Source organism: Macrobrachium nipponense, chromosome 16 (genome assembly GCF_015104395.2).
Source record: "Macrobrachium nipponense isolate FS-2020 chromosome 16, ASM1510439v2, whole genome shotgun sequence".
Lineage (NCBI taxonomy): Eukaryota > Metazoa > Arthropoda > Malacostraca > Decapoda > Palaemonidae > Macrobrachium > Macrobrachium nipponense.
The window spans coordinates 52,073,550-52,090,210 of NC_087209.1; the positions used below are offsets into that span (position 1 = coordinate 52,073,550).

Consider the following 16,661-nt stretch of genomic DNA (forward strand, 5'->3'; position numbering starts at 1 on the left):
GCTGGTAACCCGGGTTTCCCCCCTAAGAAGGCTCCTTCGGGACCTTCTAAGGGCCCGTCTCGCTCCGGCGATTCGGGGAGCTCTTCTGCTGGCCTCTGCTCCCTCAGGGAACAGGGCCGTTCTTCTTCTACCAAGGAGAAGAAGACGGGGACCAGAGGAGTACCAGCTTCGGCTGGCACTTCCTCGCCTGGTTCTAGCGGTTCTGCCGCTAAACCAGGATCCGCCTCGGCTTCTCGTTCGCGAGAAGTACCGAGTGGACGGTCTCCCGCGGGAGACCGTCCAGCCAAAGTCTTGACGCCCGAGCTCGCTCGCCGTCAAGACCGAAGCGCGGAGCAGAAGACTGGCGAGAGTCGTGCAGACGACTCTCGCCAGGCTCTCGCAGCGACCAGCCGGCTGCTCGGGCTGACGTGACGGTCTCCGACCGGCCACGCGCTGAGGCGAGGAAGGGGTCCCCGCGGCCGTCGGTACCAGCCTCGGCTGGTACCAGCGGCTCGACGCGCCGAGAGGACGCTCACCGGTCTCACCGCGACAGCGAGCCTAGCAGGTCACCTGACCGCCGCTCCCACAGGGACCGGGCGGATAGGGGGACCAGCAGCAGCTCCTCTGCACACGAGATCGGGGCCGCTGTTCTCGGTCCAGCCGTTTCCCTGGGAAACGGCTCGACTAGGCCTGCAAAGTGGCGATCGCCTGCAGCCCTCCAAGCCCGCTGGTTCTGCCAGCGAGCGAAAGAGGAGCGTCATGTCTTCCTCTCCCGTGCCTGCAACTTCCTCGGTTTGCACCAGGAAGAGCGAGGCACAGCGGGGTGATCGTGAGGGGCATACCCCGCACGATCCCGTCACGACGCCGTAAGAACCAGGTACGATTTTCAGACCGACCAGGACGTACGCGCAAGTGGCAGGAGGAATCCGAGAGGGGTCTATCGCAGTTCCTCCTCCTTAAGGGGGAGGTTCTCGGAATGCTCTTGTTCGAGGGGCTTGACGGTCCTACTCTGCAAATGCTATGACTTCCGAGATCCAGAGGAACTTTGTCGAGGTTATGGCGCTGATTCGTCAGCGCAACGACCTCGGGGAAGGATTGCCGCTCCCACCAGCAGAGCCCACGTCTCTGCTCGAGTCGTTTTGGGGCCCTAGAGGGAACCCAAACCGACGGTGGGTCTGCCGCGATCGGAGCTTGCCGATTCTGTCTTGAACCAGAGTCTCTCGTCTCCGGACAAGAAGGCTCTCTCAGTTCTGGCCGGTCGATCAAGCTACTTCCACCTCCTCTACTGCGACAGCGGCGTTTCTACGTGTCTTCGGACACCGTATTTAAATATTCCTTCGGTCCTCCTGAGAGGTTTCGACCTTGACGAGGACTGGAATGAGTCGGAGGACGGTATCGGCTCTCTCCTGTCAGGTGTCGATCAGCCCCACCCAGACGACGTTCACAGTGGCGGCAGACCCTTACCTACAGTGAGAGTTCGTAACCCTCCTCGGGAAAATGTTTTCTCCTGACGATACGTTTTCCCAGACTCTGAGAGGCCATCGCCGCAAGGCGATGGTTGCTCCTACTCTTCTCCAACTGCTAGTTCCACTGGGAAGGCGAGCGAGTATCCAATTCCTCCCCCATTCCCTCTCTCCTTACGGCTACAAAGGGAAAGGAGGGATCCTACAGAGATTTCTCTGTAGGATCCCACGTTGGGGACTGCGCTACCGGGGGGACCTTCGGGTCCTACCTGACGTAAGCCCCGGTCGTTGAGGAGGGATCCTGCCCCATTCTCGATTTCTACAGGAATCGAGAGGACCACCAGCCGATATCATTTGACGAATTCAGTGGGGGTTTCGCAGACTGCTTAGAATTCTACGGAATTTCTAGCGCATTCAGAGTGTTCGAGTTTTTTACGATCTCCAAACACTTAGGCGAGACCACGGTCCAAAGTGAGCAAGACGAGAATCCCCGATATGTTACACGATAATCGGGAACCTCGCCTATGCTCGAATTCCTGGAATTTCTAGCATTGGGAAGAAGACTGCTGCTGAAAGAAGACTATCTCACAGTAGGCGACCAACCTGGAATAGAGAAGAACGGACGGGAATATCCAGTTTGGCTTGAACTATCGTCTTAGTATTCTGTTCATCATTGAAGCTTTCCTTCGAGGAAGACTTCTCCTTCACTCTCTTTGATAGAGATCGAAGGTGGTCGATCTCCAATCCTTATTTTGTTTTCTTGAAGGAAAGAATTTAGGATGGAGATCGTTGTTCAGAATCCTACAAATATACTACGTATAATAACCTCGCGACATGATTCTGCTAAGCAGTTGAATTGTCTGAGGGGTAGGCGCATATCCTAGTTAATCTACGGATTGCGACTTAGACGAGAAGTATTCTAATTGAGCTGCAACTCGGGGTTGCCTGCAACCTCCCAGGAGTTTTCAGTTTCAATTTTATATACTTATGGTTTTGTCACGACAACACCATTTCAACTTTTATATTTACCGAAATTCGTTTCGCCTAAATATAATTGCTCGAGCATATCTTTTATGTTCGGTGGTTCTAGCCGAACGCATTCCTTCGTGGAATAATGGATTACCTGGCAACTCAGGATGACGAGTCAGCGAGAGCTCAGGCTCAGCTACTGCGTATTGAACTGCCTGATAGCAGCTCAGTATCAGCTGGGCCTCCGAGATGCACGGTCAGTTATGTCTCTCTCTCCCCTGCTTTGATTGACTACCGAACCGTATCTCTGCCCAACAATCATGGACTTAGGTCTCTGATTAACGGGGATTCTCGCAATAATGAAGGACCATCTACTGCTGTGACGCTAGATTCCATCGCCTTCGACATTGCGAGAATTTTCAACAGAGATATCTCTTGGACTCTTTCATCTTTCTGTTTACCGCACGGTAACAGAAGTCTGTACAAGTCTCCCGCTGCATCGTACTGCGATAATGCGAATGATTTTGCAGATATCTGAGTTTGTCTTCAAAATATCTCGTATTCGTAGGTGTACAATTGTTCATTGTTCAACCCGAATTAACAGATGTGTCAGAAGACATCGCCTACTATCCGACCTGACAGCTCTACTTCCAAATGTTCAGCCCATGAGAAGCAGTTCTTCAGGCGGCTCTCCCCTGTGCTTTCATTACTGAAGAACGCCCCGCTTTCATTGCAACTACGACTTCTCACCGGACAGCAATGAAATAGCGGTTAGCGTTTTCAGTCATTTGTAAGCACAGGTTTTGAATCTTGAGAATCCTTCTCTCGATTCGTCTGTGAAGACGTAGGTTGCATTCAATATCTACCTGCGTCTTCAACGGTACATAGTGTTGTTTCTCCTTAGCTGAGATTCAACAACTATGAGGTGTTTTGCCCTCAGGGACCTCGGTCTCTAGAAGGCAATTGACTTTCGCCTGTTGGGCACATGCCTTAAGAGACACATCACCTCGTTGTCCGGCATTGGTGACAAACAAATACATTATTTGTTTGGTCTCTCGGCATAACCCTTTAAAGGCGAAGGTCACGTTACTTACTCGGATGCTTGGACAACTTGCCTCCTACCGAATGCAGTCAGTCGGCAGCTGTCAGAGCGCCCGAGTCAGTTACGAACTACGCTGTTGACTTAGTTCGGTTGTTACAGAGCAATCATTACTTCGTTTTAATAGCTTGTCACAGTACCCATACCATCGACACCCACCATGGAGTGTCGGTGTCCTATCCACTACCGAGAACTTCGCTGCATGGGGATAGGAGGATGCGAGAGACTTCGTGGCAAACGGACAGACCAGTATGGGTACTGACATCACCGAAGTAGAGAAGAGGGATAGGTCATGCGACTATTCCCTTCTTTTCCTCTGAGGAACTGCATGACTTCTCCTGCGAAGTCAAGCATCCAGGGGATGGGGATCCGTGACGCTCGATTTCGTACCGAACTTCGTAGCGAAGACTCAGAACCCTTCGGTCCCTGACGATTGGTTAGAGTCGTTCACAATCCCCTCCCTAATGGACTTCACCACCTTCGATGCGAAGGAGATGCTGCCTTGTCCGCAAGAACTTCTCCGTGGCGCAGGTACTGAAGGCAGGGGTCTGGTCCAACCAGACCACATGCCCCTCCTTCTACCTTCGGGATATTGCCCACAGGTCCTTGGATCTTTTTCTTGGGACCCGTGGTGGCTGCTCAACACGTTGTGTAGCGAACCCAGACCCTCGCAGGCTGAACAGCATTGAGTCCTGGTGTGACCGTAAGAATGGATGAGTGAATGAGAGTGTGACTGGCTCCTCCTTCCCATCTTTTCTTTTCCCCTTCCCTTACCCTGTGGTTAGAGGGGACACGGTCGTCACCCTGCTGGATAAGGACAAGATGCAGGTGAGCTACTCAACAGAGCCCCATCCTATCCCTTTCACTAGGGATAGGAGCGTATATCCACCACTTCCTCCAACAAGGGGGAGGAAGTGGATGCCAGCTTGAGACAAACCCATACTTTATGTTGCCTCTTGCAAACAGGAACAAGTTCTTGCTTGCTGGTACGAAGAGATACGCTTGCCTCTCTCTTAGTACTCGGCCCAGAGGTCTGACCATTGATCCTGCGGTGCACACCCCGATCAATCAGACAGAGGCTTGGATCCCTCCCTCGCTCTTACGACCAGGGAGGCATTCCAGGGATGGACGAACACCAGTCTGTTCATCAAAAGACTCAGATTCCTCCCACCAAGAAGTGAGTCTTCCTATTGTTAAAGGACCGATGGTTTGTATTACGTATCGGAACAAATGACAATTTGTCGAAAATTGCATTTTTCCTAACTATACAAACCTGAGGTCCTTTAACAATAGGAAGTAGCTAGCGGCAGCTGGAATGGCCGTAAGCTTCGAACAAGGGGAGAACGGTAGTTAACTGCTTGTCCGACAGTCGCGCTGGGAGGTAAACAAATCACTTTTGCTTTTGGCCCATGCAAAATACGCAGAGTGAGGGGTGGAATGAGGAGGGACTATATGTAAAGGACCTCAGGTTTGTATAGTTAGGAAAAATGCAATTTTCGACAAATTGTCATATTCGTTTTTGTTGATTGCAAGTGTATTTCATGATGTTAAGTGAATAAAGTAAAAGAGATCGAGAGAACAGTGCTCTAATAACCTCTGCCTGAATTTCTTAATGTTTTATGATGTTTTGATAGAAGTAATACCCCTTAGTAAACTGGTATTACCAGTAGTGTCAGTCAGTGATAATATTCATGTAAATGTTTCACTTCATTATTCCTAAACCTGTCAAGGGTAGCATACACAAGGAAAAATATCCTTTAATCTATTATTTCTAGGGTAAATGTACTAACACATACCAGAGAATAAATAAAATAAAGAAAAAGGTCAGTATAACTGACTCGCTCACCCTCCAAGAGGGTGTCGGTATGAACACTAGGCGAGTGAGACCACTACCACGAGCCAAAAACCAATAGAAATCTCCCACAACAAAAACCCTCCATGAGGAGAGCCGACCCACAGAGTGAGCAGCTCGTACTACTACTACTCCATCCCATGCTGCCGACTGCTGCGCCTCTGGTGGCCATCCTGAAGTTAGCAGACAATCTTGGGCGAAGGGATGGGTAGGGTGGGATTTCGCTGGCGACACGAGCCAATCGCCCAGAAATAGATTTTTCCTTACGTCAAAATCCCTTTTCTGGGCTCAGCTCGTGTCGCTGCGCGAAATCGTACCAGAGAAATAGCACAAGATTGTAAACAAAAGTAATAAAATAAATCAGAATAGGTCTCAAATAAAAAAATAAAGTAAATATAAAAAGAATATAATTGCTAAAAAGATACAAATACACAGTGATACAAAATAGAAAATTAGATTAAACTTACCCTTAAGTTCTAAACCATGTTTCTATTTATCATTTAAAACAAAAACCAAAATGGTAATTACATATGTACAGAGGTAAATTGGCTTACATGTAACAAAATGGTATCTGTGTAAAGGCATGTATCAAAAATATGAATAGTCAATTAAAATAATCAAATGAACAAATTAAACAACAAGGATAATATATAAGGAATGCATATGACTTAATATACAAAACCCGTAACCATTATAAATGAGATGTATCCCCTAGCATAAAAATAAGGGGGTAACATCCATGAGATCAAAATTCATAATCATCTGTGAGTGTCCCTAGCCAAAAAATAGGGGGCACACACTACATCATCATAAAAGCAGCTAAGACACCAGGTGAATGTAAATGAACACGGTAGGAATAGACGAACTGTTGGGTGAAGCAGGTAGAAAGGAGGACTGAATCTTCTACTACAAATTAACTAGAATCAGGGGAAACTATGTTTCCCGCTGCTACTGCTGAAAATTTCAGAGCTTCCAAGGACTTAAGGTAATGGCGTTTGAACACTGTCGGCGATTTCCATCCGGTATACTTTTTCAACTCATCGAAGTTCATGTGTTGGAAATAATTAATTGAGGTGGCTACTGCCCTGACATCATGTACTTTCGGGAAAGAGTCAGGATTGGCTTGCTTAATAAAGTACAGGATTTGTTGCCTGATGCCTTTAATGGATAAAGTTCCACCTTTTTCCCTCTTAAAGAGGGGACCCGATGAGGATGAGGAGGTCCTGGACAGAAAGGCTCGTAAGGTTGTAACTGGGCAAAGAGATACATCTTGTGGAAGGGGTAGTACCTTCCACGGTTCCCACCTCATCAAAGGATCTTCATTCTTTGCTAAAAAGCTACGTTCCGGAGAAAGTAGTACCTCCCCTGTGGGAAGGAATTGAATATGATCCGGATCTCTGGATAAAGCCGACAGTTCTGAAATTCTTGCTCCTGAAGCTAAGCTTAATAAAAACAGGGTTTTCCTTAAGAGCATTATAAACGAGCATGTGTCATTATCGGTTTCTGAAGCCAGTTTTAGAACATCGTTTAAGAACCATGAAACTGACGTAGGCCTTACAGAAGGTCTAAGTCTAGCACATGCCTTAGGAATAGACGAGAAGTAGGAATCCGTCAAGTCTATGTTGAACCCAAATTGAAATATCTTTTTCAAGGCTGACTTGTTTGTCGTAATCGTGCTAGCTGCTAAACCTTTTTCAAATAAGGATCTGAAAAAGGATATAGCTGAATTAACTGTCATGATTTTAATATCAGATTCTCTCAGGAAGATTGCTAACTTTTTGACAGCTGCATCATACTGTCTCAAAGTTGAATCCCTTTTATCGGATTCCAAGAAGAGAATATTCTGAGGGTCAATATTCGCATCTCTTTTTGCCGCAAACTTCATGAAATCCATAAAGTTAGGGTTTTGAGAATCCCTGAGGAAGCGAACACAGTCTTCGTTTGTACTGACTGGGAGAGCCTGGGATTGGGGATCCGAAGAGGACGAAGGCCCAGCTCCAGAATTAGGGGATACCAATTGCTCTTCGGCCAGTCTGGGGCTACTAGAGCCACTTGACCCTTGAACGTCCTGAGTTTGTTTAAAACTTTCATAAGAAGATTCACTGGGGGGAAGACATAAATCTTCTTCCAGTTGTTCCAGTAGAGGGCCAGGGCGTCCGTGGCATAGGACCAGAGGGTCCAGGTTGGGGGCTACATAACAGGGGAGTTTGTGATTCGCTTGAGACGCGAAGAGATCCACCTGTAGCCCGTGTCGAGTTTCACGCAGTGGCCCAATCGGGACTCTTTCAAGAAAAGGATCCATTGGAACGAACTGTTGTCCAGTGACCATTCCGACTCTAGGGGTACTGATCGGGATAACGCGTCTGCTATGACGTTTCTCACTCCAGCTATGTGAGTGGAGGAGAGATGCCAACTGAACTTGTCTGCCAGGGAGAAGATGGCTACCATCACATGATTTAGATGACGTGACTTGGAGCCTCCTCTGTTTATACAAGGTACTACACTGCGCTGTCCAGAACTAGCTTTATGTGGGAGTACTTTGGTGGGCGCAACCTTTTTAGAGTCAAGAACACTGCCATTGCCTCCAGTACGTTTATATGGAACTGACTGAACTGAGGTGACCAAGTTCCTTGAACCTTTTGGACCTGGGAATACCCTCCCCAACCGCTTAAGGACGCGTCTGTGTGGATGGTAATCCCTGGTGGAGGGAACTGAAGGGGTACTGACACTGACAAATTCTTGACTTTCGCCCACGGCCGAAGTCGATTCTTTAGAATCAGAGGGACTGAGGATATTGTCCCTGGACCTGACATTTGCTCGTGAGCGCCAGATTCTGGTTAGGTCTTTCAGTTTGGCTTTCATTAAGACGTTCGTCCACTGACGAATTGCAAAAACTGGAGAGAACCCAGGATCCTCTCCTGAGCTCTCCTTGACGCCAGTTTGTGACTTAGAAATTGCTTGACTGACTTCGCTATTTCTTTCCTTTTGGTTGATGGAATCGACAGAGTATGGGAGGATAGATTCCATTGAATGCCCAGCCACTGAAAGTCTGACTCTGGAGTGAGTCTTGACTTGGTCCTGTTATCTTGAAGCCTAGATATTCAGGAACTGAATCACTTTCAGTGTAGCTCTGTTGCATTCCTCGACTGTTGAAGCCCAGATCAACCAATCGTCGACGAGATACGCTACTACCATAATCCCTTGCGATCTGAGTTGTTGCACTACCACTTCCGCTAGTTTCGTGAACACCCTGGGTGCCACGTTGAGTCCGAAGGGGACTACCTTGAAGGAGAATGCCTGGTCTCCTATCTTGAAACCCAGATATGGACGGAAGTGTCTTGCAATAGGGATATGATAGTAGGCGTCTGTAAGATCGATAGAGGTGGTGACGGCCCCACGGGGAAGTAAGGTCCGCACCTGTGAGATCGTGAGCATCTTGAACTTGTCGCAGCGGATGGCTAAGTTTAAGCGGGACAAGTCTAAGATTACCCTTCTTTTTTGTGAGCCTTTCTTTGGCACGCTGAACAAGCGACCTTGAAATTTTAATCTCTTGACTCTCGCTATAGCTCCTTTCTGAAGGAGGTCCTCTGCGTACTCTGTCAATTCCTTGGAAGGAAGTTGACGGAAAGGTCTGGATGGAGGTGGGTTCGTCAACCAGCTCCAAACCCAGGCCTTTTGACACTATGCTCTGAGCCCATTCGCTGAAGTTCCACCGGTGGCGAAAGTGAAACAGCCTCCCTCCTACCTGAAGTTCTTCATTGGTTCTGGTAACCGCCTCGGCCTCCTCTGAAGTGCTTCCCCTGTTAAAGGGGCCTCCACCCGATCCTCTCCCACGAAAGGAACGCTTACCTCTGCCTCCCTTACCCGAGCGGTCATACTTCTGCGAAGCTTGACTCTCGAAGGCTTGATTGTAAGCTGGGGAGATAGCGTAAGAGGTGGAGGGCTGAGGCTGAGGGGATATCACATAAATTGGCTGTGATTGAGCCTTAGAGGTGGAAGGTTGGGCAGTTTGCACTAAGGGCACCGTTGGAACTTGCTGAGGAAAGCGTGGCTGCTTTTTCTGGTAAGGATGGAAACGCCTAGGTTTCCTCTGTCCCTTACCTTTAGGTGTTAAGTCTTGTCTCCTCTTAGCCGTAAGGCCCCAACGGTCCTTAAGGCTCTGGTTCAGCCTCGTAGCCTCTGACTGTACTTCCTTCACCATAGCTTCTGGGAAGAGATCTGCTCCCCAGATGTTAGACGAGAGTAACCTATTCGGCTCATGTCGAATGGTTGCCTCTTGTAGGACATGCTTCCTACAATTCGTTCTAGCAGTGGCAAACTCAAACATATCCGACTGTACCGTTTGAGTCAGGGCTTTGGTCATGAGCTTAAAAAGCGGTTCTGAGCCATAAGCTATGGTTGCTACTCGGACATAGCCATAGAGTTAATCGATCTGGCTAATCGCGATTTCGCGTCAAATTCAGCCTGAATAAGGCTATCTGGGAGCCTGGGTAGCTTTTCGCCAAACTGCTCCATAGCACAGTCCGGTTTGAGTTTGCCAGCTGAGAAGGTGTTTGGCAAGTCCTCCCACAATTCTCCGGCTGAGGGGAGCAACGGAGATGTGGGATCTGCTTCCTTTAATTGAGGCATGGGTTCCCCCTTCTGGGCCGCTGGGATGGTAGACCTAGCGATCTTTGTCAGGAACGGGAGCGGGGTACTCTCCTCCATTGTGAAAATGGTAAAGGGACTCTTGAAAGGTTGTATCCTGGTATTAGAACAATCCATGTCCTCTAAACATCTGAGCCATTCTCTCTGAGCCTGGTCTCGTGAATAGAGGACTGTCTCCTTTGGTACCCTATCATCCCGAACCATGGCTGAAGCTGTAAGCCTTGCGTAGCCTATGAACGGAGGCTGGAGGTCTTCCGGAAAGAACTCGAAGTCCTCTATCCTTCGAGTTCCGAATTCCGGTATGGAAATGAGACCGTCTTGGAAGGGGGCGTATGACGCTACTCTCCATGGATTGTTCATCGAGAACGGAGGTAGTGAGTCATACGGAGGAAGCTGAGTTCCACTCGTATTGGAAAGTGAAGGAGAGGCTAGAGGGGCTTCTCTCAGTCCGGCTATAATGGAGTCCTGGGAAGTAATCCTATCCGACAGACGAGAGATCATTTGTTCCATGCTACTCTTTAAGGACCCAACCAGGTCGCCCACCTGTTGCAACAGGCCAGCATTGGAGTCCAAGGCCGGAGCTGCTGCGGAGGTGGAGGGGTGGCTCTGAATCGGAACCAAGGGTAGCGGAACTGGTGACTCTGCCGGGGTGCGAGATCTCTCTCTGGAGGATTTACTCCTCGAGGACTTAGAGCCGGAGCTAGAAGCTTTAGACCTGTCTGCTCCGGGATTCCCAGCCGGAGACTTACGTGAGGAGGAAGACGCCGAAGTCGACTTCTTAGACGACGACGACGTCTTAGTCAAGGATTTCACTGCTTGACCCTTGACCTTAGGTCTAACCGAAGCGTCAGGAGGAGTATATAATTCATCACCTGTAAAGCCTTGGAAGGATGGAGAGGTTGCAGGAGTAGAAGAAACAGTCACACCCAAGGGTGACCCTTGGGTGTCCACCATACCTACCTCGACCAACAGGTCGTCTACACCTATCATAGGTTCCACATTAATATCTAAAGTCGCGACGTCCGTGGAGATATCCTGGTCTTGTTCAGTTAATGAGGCAGCCAGCTGTTGTTGGATGAAGGCGATAGTAGGGGCCGCCTCTACTGGGTCGACGTATCCTGTCGCCTTGCCTCCGGGGAAGATTAACAGCGCCAACCGCTTCTCCAAGATGTAGGGCATACCCTTGGCGGCGTTCTTCCCAAAACCGCCGACCCAGGCCCGCAGGGTTGCCAGAGCGGTATCTTTCACTGCCGGCGCCTGGAAGAGAGGGCGAAGATTAGATTTAAGAATCACTTAAAACTAAACTTAAAATATAACTTAAACTTAGATGCCTTAAGTTAAAGTGGATGATGAAAACTTAAGCACTAAAACAGAAGCGGAGCAGCTACCGGAGATGGAATACTCACCCCTTCTAAAAGCTGGCTCACCAGATCGTAACATATGGTACACGTCTCATGGTACCAGACCTGGATGTCCCCGTGCAGAGTCGCGCATGGAGCATGGGACCGGCAAACTTCGTGTCCACATGGGTCCTGAAGTGTGGCGGCGCATCCCGGATGCTCACAGTTGGTGGCCTGTAAGTGGGAAGACACATGAGTATCTTAAAGAATAACACTTACAGGCTAAAGGACAGAAGAACTCCGTTGCATGCCAGAGCTCGGAAAAAATTTGGGCATAACCCCCCCCTGCATCGCCTGAATAGGCTATAATCCCGGAGATATCCGGTAAGACATGTAAGGGAGGGGGGGGGGAAGGTTTAAGGTACTTAAGATAAACTTATAGTTAATCTAATAACACTTAAACCTAAAACTCAAACGAACCGGAACGAGTCCAGTGCGTGGCGGAGTGTAGTAACTCAGCAATACGGTAAGGTTAGTAGGGACCTACTGTATGTTCCGGTCCACTCTACTGGGTGGACTAACATCTTCCCACTGGATGCTAGGACTCCGATCAGGAAAGGAGTCCTAGTAAGGTCGGGAAGAGCGAGGAGACATACAGGCTCGAGCGAACCGGAGCGACCAGGAAGCAACGGATGGGGGGAAAGGCCAGTACCCTCCACCACATTACCACCGGGCCGGACCGATGAGCCGGAGAGATCGCGTCCAGCCTGGGTCTGTCCCGTCTCCCTGGCCCCTCCGCCTGAGGGGGAGAGAGGGAGGCATGCTCGGGTATGTGGAGCGAGCGTGGGCAGACCGACCCACCCTCCCCCGACTCAATGGAAGAGCGAGAGGAGGGGGGAAGGGGACTGGGCAGGCGTCTGGCTGTCTCGTGATCGCGTAGTGACCACGAGACGGTAAGACTAACATAAGACAACTAAGCCTAGGACCAACCAACTGATCAGAGAGATGCTATCGGGAAGCAACTGAACTGAAAAGCGGTAGCATGGAGACCCACTGGGCCAAAACCGACTGATCAGAGAGATGCTATAGGAAGCAACCGAACTGATGAGCGGTAGCATAGGCTCGATGAGCCAGGACCTAGGCTAAGCCAGACGCCTAACTAACCTAACCATAACAAAATACATGGAATAATTAAATAAAATAAAAGAAAGAAAACAATAAAGTAGGAGAAAAAATCCAGGAGTGTACGACTAACCCGAAGGAAAGTCTACCACTCAAAGCTAGTCAGAGGCCGATACTAAGAGCCGGGACTAGGGTCTGGAAAGAAGAAGCCTACATAAGGTAAAAGACATGCATGCATGGCAAACCTGAGTAGACAGTACCCTAAGTAAAACGGATAATTAATATAGAGCGTACATATATAAGGGGATGTTCTAGGTATGGGAGACCGAGAACGAACCCACCACGCGGCAGAACCATGCTGCCATGCTTCCGACCCCGAGTTCGTATTTATACCTAAAAAACGGCAAATACTAACTGAGGGCCGGAAAGAATCAACTAACCATAATTACTGAGTACTTAACTTAGCTGCTGCAATAGCTGCACGCTCCATATAGATAAATCCAACGAAAGGGCACAAAAAACACAGAGAGAAAAATATCACAAGTGACTCGTGTGCGCTAACTTAAAAGGATGACCACCAGAGGCGCAGCAGTCGGCAGCATGGGATGGAGTAGTAGTAGTACGAGCTGCTCACTCTGTGGGTCGGCTCTCCTCATGGAGGGTTTTTGTTGTGGGAGATTTCTATTGGTTTTTGGCTCGTGGTAGTGGTCTCACTCGCCTAGTGTTCATACCGACACCCTCTTGGAGGGTGAGCGAGTCAGTTATACTGACCTTTTTCTTTATTTTATTTATTCTCTGGTATGTGTTAGTACATTTACCCTAGAAATAATAGATTAAAGGATATTTCGCGCAGCGACACGAGCTGAGCCCAGAAATAGATTTTTCCTTACGTCAAAATCCCTTTTCTCTCTCATCGCTTTTCTCTCTCTTTCTGTGTTATGGTCCTTTATTTTACAGTATGTAGGTTTTAAATTGAAATTTTTTAATGTAAAGCTGTAATTCTCTCTTAGATGTCTTATTTACTGATCCCTAACTAATCTTTGTGAAAGTTAGCAGCAAATTTATTTTGAATTTTTTTTAAGGCTTTTACCTAAAATCTTGTTTAAGTTCAACTTTTTAAAACTCTACATATCTGGTGGCAAAAATACAGTAAAATGGAATATCCAAATGACAGGGCTATTGTAGAAGTATACAGCATAGTTTTTAAGTTGTAAATGTTTACATCTGTAGAGTGTGTTGGTCATAAAACAAGTGGTGATATTTGCAAAGTTTAAGATGGAGAGAGGCCCTTTGAATTCATAAAAAAAATCTTCTTCCCCTGAAATTTGTAACAAATGAAAGTCACACTTTTAGGCACTGGTCAATTGCTTTATTAGGCTTTTTGCCTTTGCAAAGTACAGTGAAACCTGTAATTTTTATTGAACTTGAGAATGCTATGGACTGATGTATAAAAAATACTTTTGATCAACATTTGTCACTATGGAAAATTATTCCCAATCATAAAATTTGATTAAACAAGAAGACTTTTATAAACAAACATTGAAATTGGTTAATTGAAATATATATTATTTAACACCTTTCCGTAATGCATACAGTGTAACAAGTATTGACTTATGTTTATTGCATTTAAAATCCAGGAAGAAACTGCTAAAGAGAGAGTGGAGAGAACTCATATCATATCTAGCCCCACAAAGGGGGACATTTGAATTAAAAATGTTAATGAGGGTGATCTTACATTTAAATAAAATCAAGTACCTCCATCCCTGTTTTCCTTTTTTAGATAATGTCCGACAGAGAGCAATAGATTTAGTTGCTCGGGCATATACATCAATAAGTGCTGATGATTTTGCTCAGCTGTTTGGTGCAAATGTGGAGGAAGCTGTATTGGGTGCCAAAGGATTTGGATGGGGTTATGATGAACCAACCCATATGATTCTGCCTAGTCCAAGAGTACCACCACCCCATACTCCCACACCATCTGAAGAACAACTTCGAAGACTAGCTGATTATGTTTCTTTCCTTGAAAATTAAAGATTTTGTGTAAAATATCCTTTCAATTTTTTTTATTTATTAATATCGTGAGGATGAATTGATTTTCAGGAGTACTAATGTAAAATTCTCATATGTTTGTGAATTATCCTTAGCTTACAATAAGTGTCATTCAGATAAGTTTATTACTGTATGGTGTTATCCCATTTTCATTTTATGGAAACTGAAGTATTTTGACTGTTGATATGGTTATGTCCTCTTGAAAATTACTTTTTATATTGAAATAAAATCATAATTGTATCAAATGTTGGGTATTATTTAGTACTAATAACTGTACCTGAAAATTAACTAAGAAACCATGTTGATATTCACCAATCTGTAAAATATTTTATATTTTTTCCAGTACAGTATAATACTTTACAGTATAATATTATTGATATGCAGCACACCTAGATAATAGAACAAAATTATGCTGCTGTTAAGATGGGTGAATACATTACTTCTGAATACCAAAATACAGTACACTATGTTTGGCCATTTTTACACAGAATTTGTATAAGGTCCACAATAATTCTTCTACCTTCTCCGATAATAAGTGAAAGGACGATGGAGAAGAGAAATTACCATAAAAACAAAACAAGGACAAACCTTTGAAGTTCCCTTGGTAATTCCCAAGCGTAAGCATAATTTCCGGATGAATACATGTCTCGTTAATACATGTCTCATCCTCGCATTAAATACATATCTTGTCCTCATGCCGGTCTGAACCAGTGTTAAAGGGTGAAAGAAGGTAAATAATATGTTGGCATACCTTTGCCACCGACTCTTTAACACAAGTAGAGGGGCGGTTATAAAGGCTATCACAAAGAGTGGGTTTGCTTATTAATTGAAAAACAAGGACAAACCTATGTTTAGTATTAATATCAAACACCGTATGTACACATTTATTTTTAAAACAAAAATAAACCAAAAGGATCCCACTGGGAAAAAAGATCAACGACCAGTCAGCCGGAGCTCACAAACACGTCTTCACCGGAAGACGGCCGAAAACAAAGTGGAGTGTTTACATCCGGGTAGGCTAGCCTGCCCCACGGTAGTTACTGCCTAACCACCTTGTTCAAGATTCATCGGCTGTAATTCCAGCTACGCCGTTAGTAATTCCTTATGTAAAGGACCAAGGGTTTGTATTACGTGTCGGAACAAATCCTTTTTGATTTGTATTTGTCAGCTGAAAATATATGATTGAAATGGTAAATAAAGTAGCAGCCTGAAGTAGGCCTAGTTAGGCACATACAGCCCTAAATTCTAAAACCCCATTAATTAAACTAGTTAAAAAGGACTAAGTGAAGGCCCTCATTAGTTCATGGGCACACACACACGTTTAAAAAACTGCCGTTCACCCCATCACACCACACACATTGCGATTGACAAGAATGAATTTCAATTCAAATGCATATGAGTGGAGGCACCATAGTGTAGATAACGGTAGACAGCCACCCTATCTTCGTCAGTACCGTGGTCTGTTCAGAGGGAAATTAAGTTTCCAAAACATATTATATAAATTTCATAGCCATATCTAATAATTTGCTCCTAATGTCATCTTTTAAATCTGTTGACTAGAAATGGTCCGAACAGACCATGGTTTGCGTCGTAGTTGAAATGTTGTGATGTTGATATCCTGCCTTTGAAGAGCCATCAGCCAGCGACTTGATTTCTCTCCATTTGACGGAATCTTGTGGAATGATATGCCTTTTGGACACTTGCCTGAAGTATTGGCACAACCAAATGCCATACAAGTTGACATAAATGATGCTATTTGAATGACAATCCACCTAAAACATGAGGACAATATGCGTGCTTCGCTGGCTTGTTATTGAGGCGATCACTACACTACGTCATTGGTACTAATCTGCCTAATGGCAACATAGTCAAATCCTGGATAAATGAAGCTCTCCATTGAAGTACCTCGGCGCTAATTTGAAATTAAATTGTAAAAAAACTGGGATTACGCATAGATTCGAGCAATGGCTCATTTTTTAACTTGTTAAAAGTTCTGTTTGACAAAATTTAATGGCTATTAACCAGACGTTCCCCTTTAAGGAAGCACTATGTCTTATCATTTTTATGGTTATTTTAAGGACCTTCACTAGACTCCTTGGAACTCATAACCTTTGTATGCTTTTAAGCATTTGGAGCTACAC

General features: G+C 46.2%; 1 protein-coding gene across 1 annotated transcript in view; it reads left to right on the forward strand.

Annotated features, from left to right (window-relative positions):
- The window catches only part of LOC135195687 (COP9 signalosome complex subunit 8-like), a 164,668-nt gene extending 149,903 nt beyond the window's left edge, over positions 1-14,765 (forward strand). The window contains exon 4 of the mRNA XM_064222082.1: positions 14,252-14,765. Coding sequence (XP_064078152.1) covers positions 14,252-14,502 — 251 coding nt within the window. The 3' untranslated portion in view covers positions 14,503-14,765. The remainder of the gene's footprint in view (positions 1-14,251) is intronic.
- The last annotated feature ends 1,896 nt before the right edge of the window (positions 14,766-16,661 follow it).